The sequence below is a fragment of the Trypanosoma cruzi genome, genomic scaffold (genome assembly GCF_000209065.1).
Source record: "Trypanosoma cruzi strain CL Brener 1047053516603 genomic scaffold, whole genome shotgun sequence".
NCBI lineage: Eukaryota > Euglenozoa > Kinetoplastea > Trypanosomatida > Trypanosomatidae > Trypanosoma > Trypanosoma cruzi.
Window position 1 is genome coordinate 18,484 of NW_001849380.1, and position 18,995 is coordinate 37,478.

The 18,995-nt window shown below is 59.0% G+C and overlaps 1 protein-coding gene and 3 pseudogenes across 1 annotated transcript, besides 5 other annotated features; all 4 read left to right on the forward strand.

The window, feature by feature from the left end:
• On the forward strand, positions 1 to 1,780 carry Tc00.1047053506537.10 (annotated as a pseudogene; the record flags this gene model as incomplete).
• Positions 1 to 18,995: part of a sequence feature (areas not merged during assembly with more than two copies in the genome that could not be assigned to a particular haplotype) that runs on past the window's edge.
• Positions 1,933 to 2,379: a mobile genetic element.
• Positions 2,093 to 2,120: a sequence feature (AT_rich).
• Positions 2,402 to 2,438: a sequence feature (CT-rich).
• Tc00.1047053506537.30 lies at positions 2,499 to 5,384 on the forward strand (annotated as a pseudogene).
• Positions 6,780 to 7,178, forward strand: Tc00.1047053506537.50 (retrotransposon hot spot (RHS) protein, putative; the record flags this gene model as incomplete). Its single annotated transcript, XM_814639.1, has 1 exon — positions 6,780 to 7,178. The coding sequence occupies one exon, from the start codon at positions 6,780 to 6,782 to the stop codon at positions 7,176 to 7,178; it is 399 nt and encodes a 132-aa protein (XP_819732.1).
• Tc00.1047053506537.60 lies at positions 8,297 to 18,703 on the forward strand (annotated as a pseudogene).
• Positions 13,211 to 13,246: a microsatellite.

The window sequence follows — 18,995 nt, forward strand, 5'->3', positions numbered from 1 at the left end:
AAGTTGGCCGAACCCTCGAAAAGGATGACGGTGTGCAGCATTCCGGTGAAGTGCCTCCCAGGCTGATGGTGCTCACCTCGGAAAAGGGTTGGCCGTACTCGTGGAATGCGCCGCATAGGGCTGGCAATGACTTGTGTGTTAACTCTGAGGTGGAGCGAGTGTGGCAGATCATCAGGAATGATCTAACCAAGGGTTCAGCAATTTTGATTTGACTCTCAATCCTTCACCTTTGCTTCGTGTGTTGGTTGGGACGCCCGGGATCGGGAAGTCGATGGCTGCCAGCTCGTACCTCCTCTACCAGCTGCTGCACTACGATGTGGAGAAACTCCAAGTGGTCGTCCACTGTTTTGGGGAGGATGCGTACGTATTTGACAGAACCACCAAAACCGTGACAAGATACATGGATGAGATTATATCCGAGAGTGTTTTGGATGGTTTGTGGCAGCGTGGGATGAAAGGGTATATTATTTACGATGTGGCAAGGAAAGGAACACCGCCCGACACAGGCTTTGCGCCCTCCACCGGATGGGGCATGATTGTTGTGTCATCGCCAAACCTGGACAACTATGATAAGTGGGCGACGCAACTAAAAGCCAGTCGAATCATCATGAATTGCCCCGACGAGATGGATGTGAAGGCGATGTGTGCGTGGATGAAGCGAGGTCTGGAACCCGATAAGCAAGCGGGATACTGGGGGATGGTCAAAAAACACATGGAGAATGTGGGGCCGATTCCACGTTACATCTTTGATGCGAATGAGTTCATTGCGCACTCTGCTGCCGTTGAGGATGCCTTGGAAGGGATCAAGTCCCGGGACGGTGAAAAGCACTTTACACATGGAGGAGTGAGGCTGTGGGACTCTGAGGATCCGTCTCACAAACTTGTGAAGGTCGTCCGAGGAAGAATAGTTGAAGGTGCTGAGGTACTTCTCAACGCACCGATATGTGCTGATATCGGGTTTTGAACTGCGGACCGTTTGGAAAAGGAAATGGATGCGAAGGATCTTTTGTTGCTGTTATTGTGATCGCGTGGTGCTCTTGCTTCCCGAGCTCTGGAACAATTAGGTTTGCGCATATTCATGTATGGGGAGCTTGTCAGTGCATTAGTAAAGGAACTCAATGAGCTGAGGTCATCAAAACGTAATGAAGCACAGGATTCGGTGCTGAAGGTAAACCATCAAGGGCACCCCACTCGCACCGTTGGATTAACGGAACTGCAGGGCGGTGTCACGAGGACTCCGATGGAGTACGGGGTGCTGTACCTACCGAAGGTTGAAAACTTTCCGCTGGTGGACGGCTTTTTCTTTGTTGATTCGCCGCGGAGGACGCTGGTTGGGCTGCAGATGAATACGGCGGGTGCGCATCACACGATAACCAGCACTGTGTGGCAGTTCTATAAACGCCTGGCGGAATATTTTAAGGGCTGGAAGAAATTATCCCGAGACATGTCGTGGGAGACGATTTATGTACAGCACGCAGCCAGCAAAATGATAACGAAATGGCAGAGATGTGATTGCGTCAATCCCAAAAATTTGAGCGACGGTGAAAAAGAAATTTTGGCGTTCTGGGACGGAAAGGTACACCAATACCAGTTTGTGTTGACACGTGATTTTGTAAATAAAATCCGAGAAATGAGAATACAACAATCTTGGGGGAAAGGGATAGGGAAGAAAGTTGGGGAAATAACTGGGGAACAGAGTGCATTTCGTTCTGGTGAAATATATTGGGAGTATTTTAGCGATTTTTATGTGTGTGTGTGCCTACGGGGTCTAGACAGTGAGTGCCTTTCCTTTCAGAGAACCGTTGTGATCGGCAGTGCCACACTCACCACACACTTTTTTCATTTTATTTTATTTTTTCCACCAGAGGCGCATCGTCACTGGAGGCTGTTGCGCACTACAGGGGCCGCATAATTTTCCTTTTTATTTTCATGGGATTTTGTGAGAAGAATGCCTGAGAGGGCGGCTGGCTGCCCAAATAAATTCATATCTCGCGCAAACGAAGGTATCTCTCCACAACTTTTTCCTCTTCTATCGCACTGTCTTTTGGGAGACTGCGACTGAGGGAGTCAGGGAGCCGACAGCTGCCAGACGAAATTATTACTTTTTATTTTTATTTTTTCCGTCCCACCCACCCACTTTGTGATTCCCACCTTGCAGCGTTTTTTTGTGGGTGGAGGAGCCCAAAGGCCTGCCGCTTCGCGGGGGATAAGTGTTTTTATTTGTAACTGTGCGCAGCAGTCCACGGCAGTGATTGACGGAATGTGCATATATTTTGGGGGAAACATTGCGGCGAACTCATTGCCTCTCCATTTGCCGCTTTTTTTCCTTTTTCCTTTTTGGGTAATTTCAGAATCCGGCCAGCGGCCCAGAAGATTATTCAGTGTTGTTTCCCTCTCGGTCTCTCTCTCTCTTCTTTTCTTTCTTTCTTTTTGTCTTTGACCTTCCTGTGTGTGATGCAACAAACACACAGTGCAGCATTCAATGTGATATTCTCCCAATGGAGGCGAAAGCCGTTTCTTCTCCCACCAAACCACGACGCCGTCCTCGCAGCTTCCCGCGACAATGCGGGTGGACGGCAACACGGTGCGGTTGAATTCCCCCCAGCCCCTGAGGGATGCCGGATTTGCGGTTGCTGAGGCCTTATTTGACGTCGATGTGGCGTTGGACGTGCCGGCCGCAAGTACACTCTTCCGAAAATTGTGTGCCACTGCCGCCCCCAACTTTCCTCATGAACGCAAGAACATGGTGGCCTTCAGCTACGGCGTGCGTTCGTCACCAAAGCGACAGCTCATGTACGGCTCTGCAGCTGGAGAAGGATATGCTGCTTGAGTCATCACCGAATTTATTCGGCTGGGCGCCAAAAAGGGCATTTTTGCCCTCTCGTGCTATGTCATTGGGCCAACACAGCATCGCGCAGACCTTCTTGACGCCGACAACGAGCCCGGAGTTATTGTGGGCTCCGTGAAGGAGGGACCTCGTGTGCGAATGGCGGCACGAATTCGTGTCTCATCGGCCGGCGACGTTCGAGCGGCGATGGAAACTATCTTCAAAAACTATGAGAAATGCTTTTTCCCCGTGCTGTGTGAAAAGCAGCCAGCGCCTGAGCTGGAGGCAATGCCTTCGTATTTGCCCGACAACGTCGTTCCTCCGCTTTACCGCGATGATGGTGAGGCGGAGTTTGCAGATTATATGGATGCAAACTCCCTGACATTTGTCGCCTTGGGAGATGCCGGACGGCCCGCTTTGTGTGGCATTGATGCCGCCGCGCAGCTACACCACGAAGGGGCCCAACGAGCACTGGTGTCGGCAGCAGGAATTGTCTCCAGCATTTGCCGCCGTCGTCTGTGCATTCCCTTTGGAAATTCAGAACTCAGTCAGTTGTTGCGCCGGGCGTACAATACGGAAAAAGGCAACCGCAACAATAGTTTCAATGGTTCTACCGAGACGGTTTTGTTGACTCAAGCCTTTTCGGATGCCGTGTGGGCGGAGGAATCGTTCCATTATTTCTCCATGACTCTTCGTGTTGGCAATATTCTTGGCTCGACCGGAATTGGATCCGCCACAAGGGATCTTGCCGTTGACAAGTGGCGTCCTGATCAGGACATCATGGAGTTGCGGGATGAGCTCATGATTGCCCGGACCGCGTACGACCACAGGCATTGTGGCTATGAATCCAACAGGCCATTTCAGACATAAAGGAGGAAGGGATGAAGCGCATCAACGCCATTGAGAGCAACCGTGAGGAGGCGCGGGAACGGCAGCTGAGTGTGTTTCGCGAGCGCACCAAGCATGAGGCGGAGAAGATGATCAAAGAGCTTGAGCGGAGAGGTGGGACCACGTTGGACGAACTTGAGAGGACTCTGGAGGCGAAAAAGCGGGAGAGCACTGCTCTGCAGGCCGACCGCGAAAGCCGCAATTGGGAGTACGAGCATAAGCTGGAGAAGATCCGAAAGAAGAAACAGGACGAGGAGAGTGCCTCGGAGAGGTTGCGGCAGGCGATGCAGCAGCCGGAGCAAGGACTCGGCCTACGGCAGAGCGCCATTGGACGAGGGAGCAGCAGCTCGAGATGGTTCAACTTGACAGGGCGAGGGGGCGAGAGGCCATCATGCGGGAGCGGCATTCCTTTCAGGCGATGCGAAAGACCGTCCTGGAGGAGCGCCGCCGCCAGCGGAGGCAGTGGATTCATCAGATTAGAGAAATGAATGCAAAATTCCCGGAAACGGTGCGTCCCTTGGCCGAGGAGCGGAAGAAGAACTGCGAGCAGGCGACAGCCAAGGAGGACGCCGCCGAGAGGGCTCTTGCTGCCGACGTCAAAATGATCGAGGAGTGTTTGCCGAGGCTCATTTCCCTTGAAGACATTCCTGTGAACCCGGAGGAAACGGACATCATTCGACGCCAGTTTGACGAGGTCTTCACGCAAGAGGAACAGACATACTTGGCCAGCGCTGAAGAGGAACGGGCCCGCAAGGAGAGGCTGGGACGAGGGCTCGAGGTGTATCGACAGCGTATGCTTGATGACTACGTGGCAAAGAAAAATGGAAAACTGCATGACGCCGAGGCAACGGAACGCCACCTCAGTCCTGTTGTGGATCAGGTGCTGAATTAATTACGCAACGGGGTCTGCGTGACAAAGATACCGAGCAAGGGCAATGCTCGCGGACGCCCATGTTTTCTCTTGGAGGACTGCAAACGTATTCATTCCTGTGATCTGGACCGTCAGGGATTCCCGTTAAATCGCAAACGGCCTCCAGTCACCATGTGGTTACGTGACATCGAAAAAGTTCTCATCGGCCTGTCCACAACCTCATTTGTGAACTACAGCGGCGAGGCACAGCTGGCAACAACACGCCAGGAGACAGTTTTTGGCAATGGGACGTACCGCCATGATGCCACGCAAAACATCACTCCATCCAGCCTTGGAACAAACAACCACCGCGCATTCGCACTTTTACTTCGCGGTGGGAAATCATTGGAGGTGGTTTGTGAGACTGACAGCGACTGCGAGGCTTGGCTTGTTGCTCTCAAGCGTCTACTGCATTTGAGGACTCCTGCGGAAAGGCTTCTTGAGGAACGACGGGGTACGTGAAGAGACGCACGTGCGCAGCCAAGCGATAATGACGTGGAAATGCGGTGGTGTGGCCACTTGACACCCGCAATATGCGAGGATTTGTTTTGTTGGCCCCCGATGCAGCAGCTCTTTGCGGCGAGGATCACATCCCGCCAGCCCTCTTCCTTCGGGTGGAACAGGAGCTGGCGGAAAAGTCTCAAAGGAGCACAATAACCGCCTGTGGCGTCCGAGTTTGCTCGGGCCCGGATCTCTTTTGCTCTGGCCGACTTTACGACTACTTGCGCGAAAAGCGTGTCGCTCCGCCTCCGTACTAATGCCGTGGGATCTTTTATTGTTTTTCTCTCTTTTCCCCATGGCTATTTGTGGTTTTCTTGTGTGCTCTTTTGGATGTATTGAGGCGGCTGGTTGGAGAGAGGCTAACTGCCGCACAATTTTGTGTGAAAAGGACTTTTGAACCCCACGTGTTTGGGTCATTAGCGAGTGAAGGGAAGAAAAAAGGAAATGATGGTCACCACCAGTACTACTGCTGCTGCTTCTTTCCTTTTCTTTGCTGCCGCTTTTAAGTGGGCTATCCATCATTTCTTGTGGGTGTTCCACACCCCTCTTCTCTTTCCTCTGTTTCCGGATGCGTTTTTTTGTTTGGAAAAAAAGGCCTTCTGCAGGCATAATGAGACTGCCGTCCGTGCCACACGAGGCAGTGGGGAGTTTCCTGGAATTTATTGGCGGGGTGGCACCGCACCCATGCGGTGTGGTAGTTTTGTATTCCGCAATGCACGGTGAGGGGGATGTGCGGTGACAACTTCCTCCAGTGGAGCGACACGAGCAGCACGGGGAGCGGAACGGAGGAGTGGTGGCTGCGTGCTTCCAAGTGATATGTGAATGGCGAATGCAATATGAAAGGCAGCGTCACGGCACACTTTTGCCATGCACACCGCAGATATTTTCCATAAAGCATGCAAGTTACACTCTTTTTTGTTGTGTGTGGAATTACCGTGATGCATCGCTGTTGTGGCGTTTACGATTTGTGTTTCTTGCGTGTGGCTGTTGCTGCACCGAATACTCCTCCACTTTTGTATGTTTGTCAGGTTTATGCGCGCATTTCATCTTGCAAAGTGTGTGCGGTGACGGCGGTGCCACACGGGTGCGGGACAGTGGCGAGCGGAATGCGTGGAAGAACCCTCCGTGCGCACCACGCTGTTGTTGTTGGCTCTCTCAAACACTGTGCTGGGTGGATGACATTCACTCGCCGTCGTTGCGGTGGTGCCTGTGCATGTGGTGTGCGTCGCACGCTGTGTCGTCACACTGTGTGAATGACTCTATTTTTTTGGCTGCCCGTCGGGACTGTGCCTATTGTTCCCATCTCTCTCATTTTCCTCCTTTGATTGGTGGTCAGTGTTCGGCTTTAACACGAGCCAACTGCGGGGACAAGGGGAAACAATGCGTGGAAAGCGCAAGAGAGTGCATGGCGATCATGAGGAAGGCCCTGCGTCCACTGTGCCGCGGGGAGATGGTCGGAGGGGAGCGAGGCCGGAGACCCACAGCGACACGGATCAACCCGCTGCGACTCGCAGAAGGGCGAATGAGGTGCGGCGATTAATGTGGGCTATTTACAGTCGGGTGGAAGGATAAATGCTGCAGGGATTGTAAGAGTCTGTGTAAAATGCGAGGTGGCATCATGCCAATGAAGTTCCTGACGGCGAGTGGACGGGAATGGAAGTGAAGGAGGGGGAACCACCGCAGTCATGGACCTACAGGGCAGTTTGCATGACTCTCGAAAAGGATGACGGTGTGCGACAATCCGGTGCACCGCGTCCCAGGTTGATGGTGCTCACCTCGGACAAGGGATGGCCGTACTCGTGGAAGGAGGATGGATCCACTCGTGACTGCCATGTGAACTGTGAGGTGGAGCGAGTGTGGCAGATCGTCCTTGGCGATCTCACCGAATTGTTCAGCACTCGCGGTGGGACCGACTTTAAGCCCAAGAGGCGTGTGTTGATTGGGACGCCCGGTATCGGGAAGTCGATGGCTGCCGGCTCGTACCTCCTCTATCAGCTGCTGCACCACGATGCGGAGCGACTCCCTGCGGTTGCGTGCTTTATTTGTAATTGAGCATTCCTGTTTGACAAGACCACCCAAACGGTGCGGGAATACGTGGATACTACGAAATCTAAGAGAGTCTTCTTTTTTTTTTTGGCAGCTGTGAGGCTGTGCGGCAGCGCGCTTGCCGTGCGTGTGGCATCTTTTGCCGTTGCTCCCTCGCTGTGTTGGTGGGGGAGTGGGCGAGCGGCTGCGTCGGTGGAGTTGCGCCCAGTGGGAGAGGGAAGGTGCTGACCGCCGCTGACGACGACGGTCTTTGCTGCAGGCGATCTGACGGGATGACGTCACCGGTGTCACAGTTAACAGAGATGGATGAGGGCCGCACTGCGTCTCCTACCCCTCCCTTCGTCCCCTCCGTCCACTGCAGTCACACCCGCCGCGCGGCATCTGCACGACTACCATCCGGATGTCTGTGGGCCAATCGGAATGTGCAATTGGTGTGGACCCTTTTCCCCGTGACCAAGTGCTGCCGCCGCACTTCTTTGTTCCCTTCTTTGTGCAATGCCGTGCGCTTATGGTGCCGCTGATTGCTGCGCAATGCCGACTTGTGTGAACGAGAAACGACGCATTGACTGCTGGCGACCGGCGAGCTCTCCACTCCACTCACGCACCAACACCAACACCAACACCAACCTTTTGTACGCGCTTGATGACTGGCGGTCGTAACGCTGCCACGTGGCCTGCCTCGGCTCCTGTATGACGTCTACGCATAGGGATCGCCATGTGATGGAGCCATTCGGTAACAGGAGCGGTGCCAGTGGTCATTTGGCTTTTTGCCGGGATTCCGCCACTCGGCACGGTGGCTTTGTGGGGTTGTGTGGGTGGTGGGAGGGTGATGGTGTCACTGACTTGATTGCGTCTGCGCTGCTTTGTGTCGGCGGTTGTACTGTGACGGGGATTGTGTATGGCCGGATGATTTTGCGTGCCACTGTGTTTGACTAATGTTGTCGCCGTTTTTATTCCTTTTTGACCGTGCAGTTAGAGATACTTTTGCTTTACCAGCACAACTATCGTTTCAAGGTGTTAGGGATTAATTGCAGCAGTAGAATTTGTAGTATTGGGATATCGACCTATCGGAATTGTGTCGCTGGATACGCCATCTGTAGGAAAGGATTTGATAGACAGGAGTTATGGTGGACGGGGCGAGTGCGAAACACCACGACAGCCCTGTTGGTACTTGTCTGGGTCGGTGGATGCGGTCTGCGGTGGGCGCGTGTCCGTGCAGCCGGCACCGCGTGTTACGCATGGCCATTCCAGCTGTGCGTGTGGCGCTGCTTGTGGCGTTGGTGCTGGCAGCAGCTGCTGCGTGTATGCCCGCAGTGCATGCGGTGGTGTTGCGACTGCGGGGCGGTACGGTGGACAGAGCCATCACGGTTGGCCGCGCCGTGGACACGGTGCTGATGGACGGCGTGTACATGACGAACGGCGTGGCTGTGGTGTTCGACGTGGCGGCAATGCTCCCCGGCGTGCTGCGCATCGAACTGAGGAACTGCGTGTGCGACGGTGGTGCGCAGATCTACGTGCGGGGCCACAGCGGCGAGCCGGCGAGTGACCGGAGCCTGGAGGCGAGCGTGAGCGGGCTGTCCGGCGACTACTGCTCGCTTGTGTTTGTGCACAACCTGCCAGCACACACGAACGTGACGGTCCGTGACTCGACGATTGTGACGCCGGGGCCGATGCGCTACTCCCAGCTGAGTGGGCTGACGGACGCGGTGGCGTCGCCGCTTGTGCTGCATGCGACGTCGCTGTTGCAGACGCAGCTGCGTGTGAGCAACACTGTGCTGAGGTCGTTGCAGGCGGGCGGGTCGGCGGTGTACGTTGGCGGCGGTGTGGAACTGCTGTCGAGCGCGGTGGTGCTTGACGGCGTGTTGCTGGAGGCGTCGGGCGGTCCGACCGCTTCCGCGATGCATGTGGCGTCCTCGTCGATTCTCAGTTTGCGGAGCCACTCGGTGCTCTCCGTGACGAACGTGTCGGTTGTGAGCAGCGGCGGCGGCATTGTGCTTGGCGAGCGCCTCGCGGTGTTTGATTCGGTGCTGCGCTTCGTGGGCGTCGAGGGGTCTGTTGCGTCGTCGCTGGTGCGCTGCGACGGTGGGACGGTCGGTGCCGGTGGGTGGCTGGAGCTGTACGACGTATGGGCGGTGGGCGAGGCGTCGTCGGTGGCATCGCTGTCGGGGGTGACGCTGAGCGGCGGTGCCGTGTCGATTGCGCGTTGCACTGCCGCCGGCGTTACGCTTGTCTCCGGGCTGACGATCACGAGCGGCGTCGTGTCGGTGCAGTGCAACCGTGCCGGCGGCCGGGTGCTGCAGAGCAGCGGCGACTACCGCATGGCCGGCCTGATCTCCGTGAGCGTGGTGCCGTGCGACGGCTGTGCGGCTGCGCTGGCGTGCTTTGATGCGCTGACTGCGTCGTTCTCCGACTGCGTGTGCGGCTGCCGTGCCGGCGGTGTGGGCGACGCGTGCCTGCCGTTCGACGTGCCGCCTGCGAGGGCCGGTGGCGATACTGCGGAGGGCTGCGTGAGTGGCGTGAAGCTGACGAAATCGGTGACGGTTGGCGGCGGGCGTGCGACGGCGTGCTTCGACTCGGTGGTGTTCAGTGGACCGATCACTGTGGCGGTGGACCTGCGCTCGATGGATGTGTTCGCTGACGCGCTGAACGTGACGCTGCGCCACTGCGTGCTTGCGGGCGGCGCGCAGCTGCGGATTGGCGGCCTCAGCGAGAGCACGGCGCGTCTGGTGCCGCACGCCCTCGTCAACATGACGAACGTGACGTCGCTGGAGGGCACGATTGTGCTGCATGGCGCGATGCCGCCGAACTCGAGTGTGCTGCTGGCGAACTCAACGCTGCGCGCGACGGTTGGCGGGTCGCAGTACGTGCCGACGACCCGTGGACACGAGAAATCCCGGTACGGCCCCGCGCTTGTCCTGGACGGCGTCCGGCTGCTGTCGACGCGGTTTGTCATGACGCGGTCGTCACTGGTGTGTGGCGGGGAGTCGTGCGCTGCGATCCTCGTGGAGCGCGGCCTTGGTGCGTACCTGTCCAGCGTCTTCTACATGGACAACTGCGCAGTGAGTTCGCGGGCGCATGTGATGTACGCTCTTGCATCGGACCTGCGTGTCAGCGGCGGCTCCGTGTTCTCCATACAGAACAGCTCGTGGAGTGCACCGAGCACCGAATACTACAACGGCGCGTGTGTGTTCAAGGATGTTGTTGTGGCTGGCGGCAGCGTGCTGCAGGTTGTGTCCAGCACCTTTCGTCTCGGCTTTGCCATGCTCATCACAAACACGCTGACTGTGACTGACGGCAGCTGGCTGGTGCACCGCGACAACGAGTTCCGCACCGCCTACGTTGTGTACGTGGCCAAAGAGAACGGCGTGGCGTTCCGCGATCGGAGTGTGTGGTCGATACTTGACAACAACTTCACGTACGGCTCGTACTCGTCGACCATAGCAAATATGACAAGCAACTGGTCACCACCATCCGACTCGCGCCCGACCATATACGGCGTGTGCAACGAGGCAAGGGGCTCTCCTGTGACGAATTACCAAGACGACCTCAATATTGGAGCACCCGTGACGGTGCTGGACTGTGGTGCGTGCACGGTGGACGCCGTGTGCTTCGCAGCGAGGACGAGCAGCATCAGCGGCTGTGAGTGTGTGTGCGCTGCTGGCGGCTACGGTGACACGTGTCTGCCAGCTGCTGTTCCGGACGGCCTTGGACCGCTCCCGCTCCTCGATGCGAGGGACACGGAGGCCCGCTGCGTGCACGGTGGCATCATCAGCTCTTTGGACGTTCCTGATCCCGGTGTGCGTGGTCTGTGCTTCGTCAACGTGACCTTCACCGCCGCGGTCGTGCTTGAACTGTCACATTTTGACGCACCGGAACAGACACTGAACATCACACTGCTGCAGTGCGTTCTCGTGGGCCTGTTGATCAGGGGGAGTGGTGCGCGCGTGCACATGAACGTGACATCCTCGATGTTGGATTCTGGTGCATTTGAGTTTGAGGGTGATTTTGGCGTGAGCTCCCAGATACTGGTGGTGGGCAGTACACTTGTGACGACGTCGAGCTACGCCGTTGCCTTTTTGGATTTTGTTTTTGGTGCGAACGCGACGCTGCTGCTGCTTGACAACAAAGTTGAGGGGAATAGTTACGCAGTCTATTTTTCCTCTGGTATTGTTGATGGTGGCGGGGTCATTTTGAAGGGAAATACGCTGAGCACAACGGAGGAGGAGGACGGTGTGGAGTCGTCCATTTGCATTTACGCCGTTATGAAGAATGGCGGCTACATTGACGTGGAGGATAACACGATGAGCGCGTTCAAGGGAGTTTATTTATTTGAGGATACCGTTGTGAGCTCTGCGGGGCTGCTGCGAGTGGCGGACTGCAACTTTGTTGGCAGCGCGGAGTTTTCGGATTCCGCATTGGTGCATTTTGACGGCTATTTGACTCTCGAAGGAGGTGCGCAGTGGCGTGTGGAGGGCAACAAGGTGAGCGCAGCCTTAGTATTAAGTATAGCACATGCCCAGCACAAAATTCAGCTGTCAGACAGCGCCACCGTGGTGCTTGCACACAACCGCCAGGTGGACGATAGTTATTCTTTTGCTGATCTGGCCTCGTCAGACACTATTGTGGCTTCCCCCGCGAAGTTTGTGGTTGGGTGCAACCTGCAGGGCGGTGAGGAGGCGTCGTACGACGACGTGTTTCCGGAGGGCGTGGTGGTGTTTGGGTGTGGGACGTGCAACGACGACGCGGCGTGCTACATGCCCGGGACGGAGTCGGTGGACCGCGGCTCGTGCTCGTGCAGCTGCAAGGACGGATGGCACGGCGCGTCGTGTCTTCCCTTCGAGGTGCCCGACGCGGTTGTGCCGCCCGTGGCGGAGAGAGCCGTGGACGGCGACACGAGCTGCGTGGTGAACCAGACGATGACGAAAATTACGCTGAAAATGTGGAAGACGCACCACTGCTACGTGGGTGTGACATTCAGCGGCGTGGATGCTGCGCTGACTTTCTTCTTTAACAGTATGCCGCTGCATCTCCCCATCAACATCACGCTCACTGGGTGCACATTCCGTGAGGGTGCCGCGCTGTGGTTTGTTGGTGGCGCTGAGGCGGCCGAGTCAGCCGGCGTCCTGATCCGCGTGAGCCAGACGGTGATGCGGTCCTCCGTTGTTGCTTTTGCACTTGCCCTTCCGCAGCACTGCGACATCGCCGTCACGGACGTTGACGCGGTGCAGACCTTTGAGGTGAAGTTGGCGGATAATATCAGCAACAAGTTTGGCGTATTGTTGCTGCTAAACGTTGTGTTGACTGCGTCCTCGCTGCTGGTGAGCAACGTCAGGGCGCATGCAACGAAGCGTGATGCGTTTGGTTTGTACTCGACTGGGAAGCTGTCGCTGGTGGGTGGCAGCTCGCTGTACACGCGGTACTGCAGCTTTGATGGGTACACACACTTTTTTTACTTGGATCTCCTCAGTGTCCGCGATCACTCTGTTTTTGCTTTGCTCAACAATACAATGGCCTCCGGAACGAGCCTATTGTATCAGTACTCCCGATTCAGCGTGTCGGATCACAGCGTGTTGCGCGTGGGGGGGAACAGCGGTTCCGTGTCCTATGCCATCTATTCACTAAACTCGTGGACCGTTGAGCAGTCAAGCTGGATGGACTGGCGCGACAACGACGTGGGTTTGGGTGCGATTTTTTACGCAACTGAATCCACCTTTTTGATCATTGACGGCAGCAGTGTGGTGACGCTGACGGGCTGCAAGATGGGCTCGACGGGGTTGTCGGTATCCTTGCTGAAGCGGGCTGACGCCGGCTACCGGTTCGTTGCTGGGTGCCTGACGGTCGCGGGACGTGTGTTGACGACGGCGGCAGAGCTGGAGCTGAGCGGCATCACCAACGTGACGACGTTTGCTGCGTGCGGGCAGTGCACGAAGGACGGCGACTGCTTTGCACCGCTGACGACGGCGGTCATTGACTGCAAGTGCCAGTGCGCTGCTGGAGGGCACGGCGATGTGTGCGTCCCAGCGCCTGTGCCTGCTGGCCCGCCGCCACTGCCCACGCCACCACCGCCACCGCCGGTTGGTGAGTGCATCAGCGACATGGTGTACCCCGAGGTTGCGCAGGCAGTGGGCGGCGGGCTGTCGTGGCTGTGCTACCGCAACGTGACGTTCAGCGGGGGCGGCATGAGCCTGACGGTGCTGATAGGGGCGATGACAGGCGACGTGGCGAACGTCAGGTTCGATGGATGCACGTGGAGGGACGGCGCCGTTCTGTTGCTGTTGGGCAACGCGTACGCCGCTGTGGGGTCGCTGAACATCGTCGTCACCGGCAACACATTTAGTGAGGCGCTGCTCAGCCCGGAGGGTGTGTTTCCACCGCACACGAACATCACGATCAGCGGGAACCGCTTCACTGTCACTAGGCTGATCCCTCGCTCGGGATTGGAAATTGACAGCCCGTCGTGTGTTGCGATGAATGGACTGGTGATCAGCAACGACTCCGCGGTGGTGCTCAGTGGCAATGTGTTTCAGACCGTGAGGGCATCGTCAAGCGCCATTCACGTCGTTGGATCTGCGCTGAGTGTGTTGTGGCACTCCGTGTTTGCTGTGATGGACAACAAGTTTCATATGACTGGCGTTAACGGTACGCTTATATATCTTGAGGGGTCTATGCATTCTTCGTCACTGAGTGTACTGAACAACTCTGCCGTGGTGATTCGAGGCAACTTTGTGACGAGGCCGGTGCGCCATTTCATTTTTTTTTTCTGGGCCTTAGTTGTGGAGTCCCATTCAGCGGTTGTGTTTCAGGGCAACGAGATGCAGGGAAGCTTGGCTGTGTTGTTCTCTAGATCCTGTTGCCGAATCTACTACAACTCCTGGCTGCAGTTAAGCAGCAACCTGTGTCGCGTATCACCATTGGATGCGTTTGCTGTTTTTAACCCCACGGTGAATCTCCGCGACTCCACGGTGACTGTGTCTGGCAACCAATTCATGTGTAGCACAGTCACGTCGACAGCGCTGCGGATATCCACGGGGTCGAGCGATCTCACGAACGGAGCGATTGTGGCTGCGTGCAACACTGTGAACGGCGAGGAGCGGGTGAGATACATTATCCCGTCCGTGTACAATGCCACCATTCTGACCTGCAGCGATCCATGCGCCCTCGCGACGTCGTGCTTCCCCGCGTACACGACGACGGTCTCGAGTGATGGCTGCGCCTGCAGGTGCGCTGAGGGCGGCCACGGCGATGCGTGCCTGCCCGTCGCTATCCCCGAGCCGCCGAGCACCGACGGCGCCGACCTGTGCGTGCGCGAAATGCGTGTGGATGTGGAGGTGAACGCCGGTTTCGGGACTTCGGTGGTGTGCTACGTTGGTGTGACCTTTGCGGCGGACGTCGTGGTGGACGTGGCGTCGATGTCGGGGAGCGTGCGCAACGTGACGCTGGCGAACTGCACGTTTGTGGACGGAGCGAGCCTGTACGTTGTTGGGTGGCGGTCCGACCCGCCTGCTGGCGAGCGCGTTGATGTGTTGATCAGCGGGCTTGAGTCGCGCTCCGGCGGCGGCGTGCTGGTGGCCAACCGCTACCCGCCGGGCTCGCGCCTCACTGTGGTGGACTCGGTGCTGGTTGCGGAGGCGCGTGTTGCGTACCGCAGCGACTACGGCCTTGGCGACGTCTCCGCGTGCCTCGTGTTGCACAACGTGAATCTGACGGGGAGCGTGCTGACCATTGCGCGCACGCATGTGGCGGCGGTGTTCGTCGACGCTGTTGGGCGTGTTGTTTGTTGGCGGCGTGGCGCTTTCGTCGCGCGGCGCGCTGTACGTGGACGGGCTGTCGGTGCAGACGGCGCTGGGGCTGTGCGTGTCGGTGGAGGGCGGTGTTGCGGCCAGTGGTGGCTCCGTGGTGGCGTTTGTTGACAGCGACTTCCTGCTGTGCAAGCACGCGGTGTCTGTGCGTGGGGCTGTGAGCGTGTCGGGCTCTGCTGTGGCGCTTGTGCGGAGCGAATTTGTGTCGACGGAGGACTACGCGGTGGCGTTTTATTCGACGGTGAGCCTGGCCGACGGGTCGATGCTGCTGGCGAAGGACAACGTGCACGACGGCGTCTCGAGGGAGATGCTCCACGCTGCTGGCGCCGTGACCGCTGCTGGGAGCACGCTGAGCTTTGTTCGCAACCAAGCGCTGCTGCCGCGGATGCTGTCGGTGAGCCTGTCGCTTGCGGCTGGGGCGCATTTGAGGGTGGCGTGCAACGACGCGGGTGGACGTGTCCTGTCGACGGCGGAGGAGTACGCAGCGGCTGGTTTTGGCGACGCTGGGCGCATCGACGTTGCTGGGTGCGACGACTGCGACAGGGACACGCACTGCTACGCGCCCGGGACGGCGTCTGCGAGCATGACGAACGGTGTGTGCGTGTGCTTGTGCGGCAGCGGCGGGTACGGCGAGGCGTGCGTGCCTGTGGGAGCTCTCGCACTACCGCCCGCTGTGGGCACCGCGTCGAGTGTGTTTGTCCGCGAGAGCGTGATGGTGCGGTCGGTGTTCGTTGTGCCTGCCGGCGTGAGCGAGGTGACGCTGCGCCACGTTGTGCTGGACGGCGTGAGCCCGGTGCTCTACGTGCCGTGGATGGCGCGGGACGGCGTGCGGATCGTTGTGCAGAACGTGTCGCTGCTGAACGGCGCCGTGCTGTACGTGATGGGCGGTGGAGCGCTGCGCGGTGCGATGGCGGCGGGGAGCGACGAGAGCGGGCCGGTGGAGCTGTCCGTGTGCGACGTGGAGGCGCTGAACGGTGCGCTTGTGCTGACCGGCACGTTTCCTGCGGGGTCCGTGCTGACGATGACGGACTCCCTGCTGGTTGCCGCGAGGCCGACGCCGCTTGTGTATCTCCCCGGCTCGCAGTCCTCGCCGTACGCACCGGTGCTGGTGCTGTCGGGCCTGCGGTTTGTGCGGTCCGTGCTGGTTGTGTCCGGCGTTGCCCTCGTGACTGTGATGACTGGTGGGCGAACGGTGGTGGTGGACGGCGCTGTGCTGGAGCTTGTCGGTGGCGGTGTCGCGCTGGACGCGGCTGTGTTCGGTGGCGACGTTGCGTTGTACGCGAGTGCGCGCGTGGTTGCGTCGGGGGGCGCTGTGCTGCGCGTGTCGGGGAGCCAGGTGTACGCCGCGCATGGGTTGGTGTTCGAGAGCGGAGTGGAGGCCAACACGTCCGCCGTCGTAGTGAACGACAACGCCGGTGTGCTGACCGATGGCGCGCTGCTGGTGCTGCGGGGGTCGGCGTCGTTCGTGTCCGGGTCGTGGCTGTCGGCGCGCGGCAACAGCATCAGCGGCAGGCTTCTGTCGCTGCCGTCGTACCCGCGCAGTGCGGACCTCGTGCAGAGCACGCTGACGCTTCACGGGAACGCCGGCAGTGGACCCGTCGTGATGGACGGCACCGTAGCTCTTGGGGGAGCCGGCCGAAATTTCGTCGTGGGGTGCCTGACGCTCAACGGGCAGGCGCTGCAGCCGATGGACTACAGGTCCGCCGGCATCATCGGGGAATTCCGCCCCGTGGCGTGTGGCGTGTGCGACGCCGACGTGCGCTGCTTTGCAGCTGCGACGAGGGCGATGTCGGGGTCGTGCGGCTGCCGCTGCGCTGAGGGCGGGTACGGGCGCGACTGCCTGCCGGTGTACCTGCCGCACGTGGACGGGTGCAACCGCACGCCTGGCATGCAGCTGTTGAGCCACACGGCGACGCTGACACCAACGTGGACGGCGACACCAACACCGAGCCTGAGCACGACGCAATACAGTCCGACGCATTACGGGCCGACGGAGACACTGCAGGTGACGGAGACGGTGGCGCTGTCGCCCACGCGGACCCCGACGGCGTCGGTGAGCAGCACGCTGTGGTGGAGCGACGTGGCGTGCCCGACGCTTACCGTGACGACGACGGCGGCTGGTGGGATCCTGACGCAGAATGACATCCGCGGCGGTGGGAGCGCCGTCCCGACGCGGCTGATGGTGGCGCTGCCGCCGCCGTTTCGGTGGGCACGCGACCCGCAGCTCGGCACGCACCTGAGCTTCGTGCCGGTGTCGACGGCGCAGCCTCGCGGGTTTGGCGGTCCGTGGGGAGCGATGCTGAGCAACGCGTCGTGGGTGCGCAACGCGACGAATCCGTCCACCGTCCTGGAGCTGGCTGTGCCCGTGCACCGCGGTTACTTCATTGCTGCCGACGAGACGATAGTCATTCGCTGCGACGCTGCGGCGGTGTTTGGCGGCTGCAAGGGTGTGCTGCTTGGGTCTTTCACCATCGCGTCCAACACGCCGCCTGCTGTTGCCAGCGCCCTCTCGGCGATCACCGGCGTTGTTGCGGGTGCGGCGGCTGTTGCCGTGGTGGTGACCGGCGGGCTGGGCTCCATCCTGGAGATGCAGGCGCTCGGCGTGTTTGCGAGGATGTCATGTGCCTCGGCGCAGGAGCGTGCGAGCACCGTTGCGCTGCCGTACTTCCTGTCGGTGTTTGCTGGCCTTGACTCACTGTGGATGGTGGTGGGCAACGCGCTGCTTGCCGCTGTGTTCGGGTGCGTGCACTGCGGTGTGACGGCGGCCTTCCAGCGGTGGCGCGGCGTGGACGCGGCGAGTGCGTGGGCGGCGATGCGCTTCCCGAGCCTGACGTACGTCGTGGCACACGCGATGCACCTCGGCATATTCTTTGGCTCCGTGCTCGCACTGGCGATGTCCGACGCCCGCGTGCAGCACCGCGTGATTGGTGTCGTTGGCGTGCTGTACGGTGTGGCGTTCTTTGCCGGCGTGTGCTACTTTATTGCCCGCCACGTGGGCGCGAGCTTCACGAGGTACTGGCAGTTTTTGAGGAAGCCGCTGCCCGAGCGCCTGCTGTACCCCGTCGGGTATTGGCACCCCGCAGCGCAGCGGCGGATGTACGGCGGCATGCTGACGAACATGAAGGGCAGCCACGTGTACTGGTGCGTGTTCCAGCTGTCGGTGCTGTGTGTGGTGGGCCTGATTGCGGCTGTACAGTCGCCCGTGGGAGGCTGCCACGTCCAGTACTTCTGCATGGCGGCTGTGCTGCTTGCGGGTGCGGGCGTGATTGCCTTCACGAACATGATGCGCTCGGCCTTCCTGACGGTGATGCACACTGCGGGCTTTCTGCTTCTTGCGACGCTGTGCCTGGTGAGCGCGGCCAACCACCTTGCGCCGAGCGATGGCGGTGCGAGGGCGTACGCGGCTATCGTGCTGCTGCTGACCACTGTGGTGCTTGCGGTCACTGTGTACAGCGTCGCTGTGTGGTACGCGGAGGACCACCACTGGCAGGAGCTGCGTGAGCCGCGGCGTGGAGGGCTGGAGGCGCTGCTGCGCAATGACGAGGAGAGCGACGAAGAAACGCAGAAGCTCCACGAAATGACGTCATCGTCGTACGCCTCAGGCACCACCGGCGCGTCGTCGTACCGACCACCCGCACCGCCGCTGCAGCCCATGGCTGGTGACACCCACTCAAACGCACAGAGCCCGCTGGACCGTTCATCCAGTGCGAGCCGTATGGTCGATTACGCCGCCATTTGACGTGTAACACGCGGAATTAGTAAGTGTGATGTGCTTGAGGGGCCACGGTTGTGCTGCGCCCCACAGCCATCCATCGTTAACCGCAACGATACTGTTGTTGGTCGTTGTTTCTTTCGATTTGTTTCTTTTTTGAGCGGGTGCTTCCAGGAGTTTTTCCCGTTCCACGATGGCTGTGTGGAAGGGGATTGAGTTGTCGCCATTGTTACTTCTGATGTCATGTTGTACCGGACTGTAATTCCATGGAGTTGCGTGCGAGGAACTGAACGCTCATTTTGTGCAATGGAA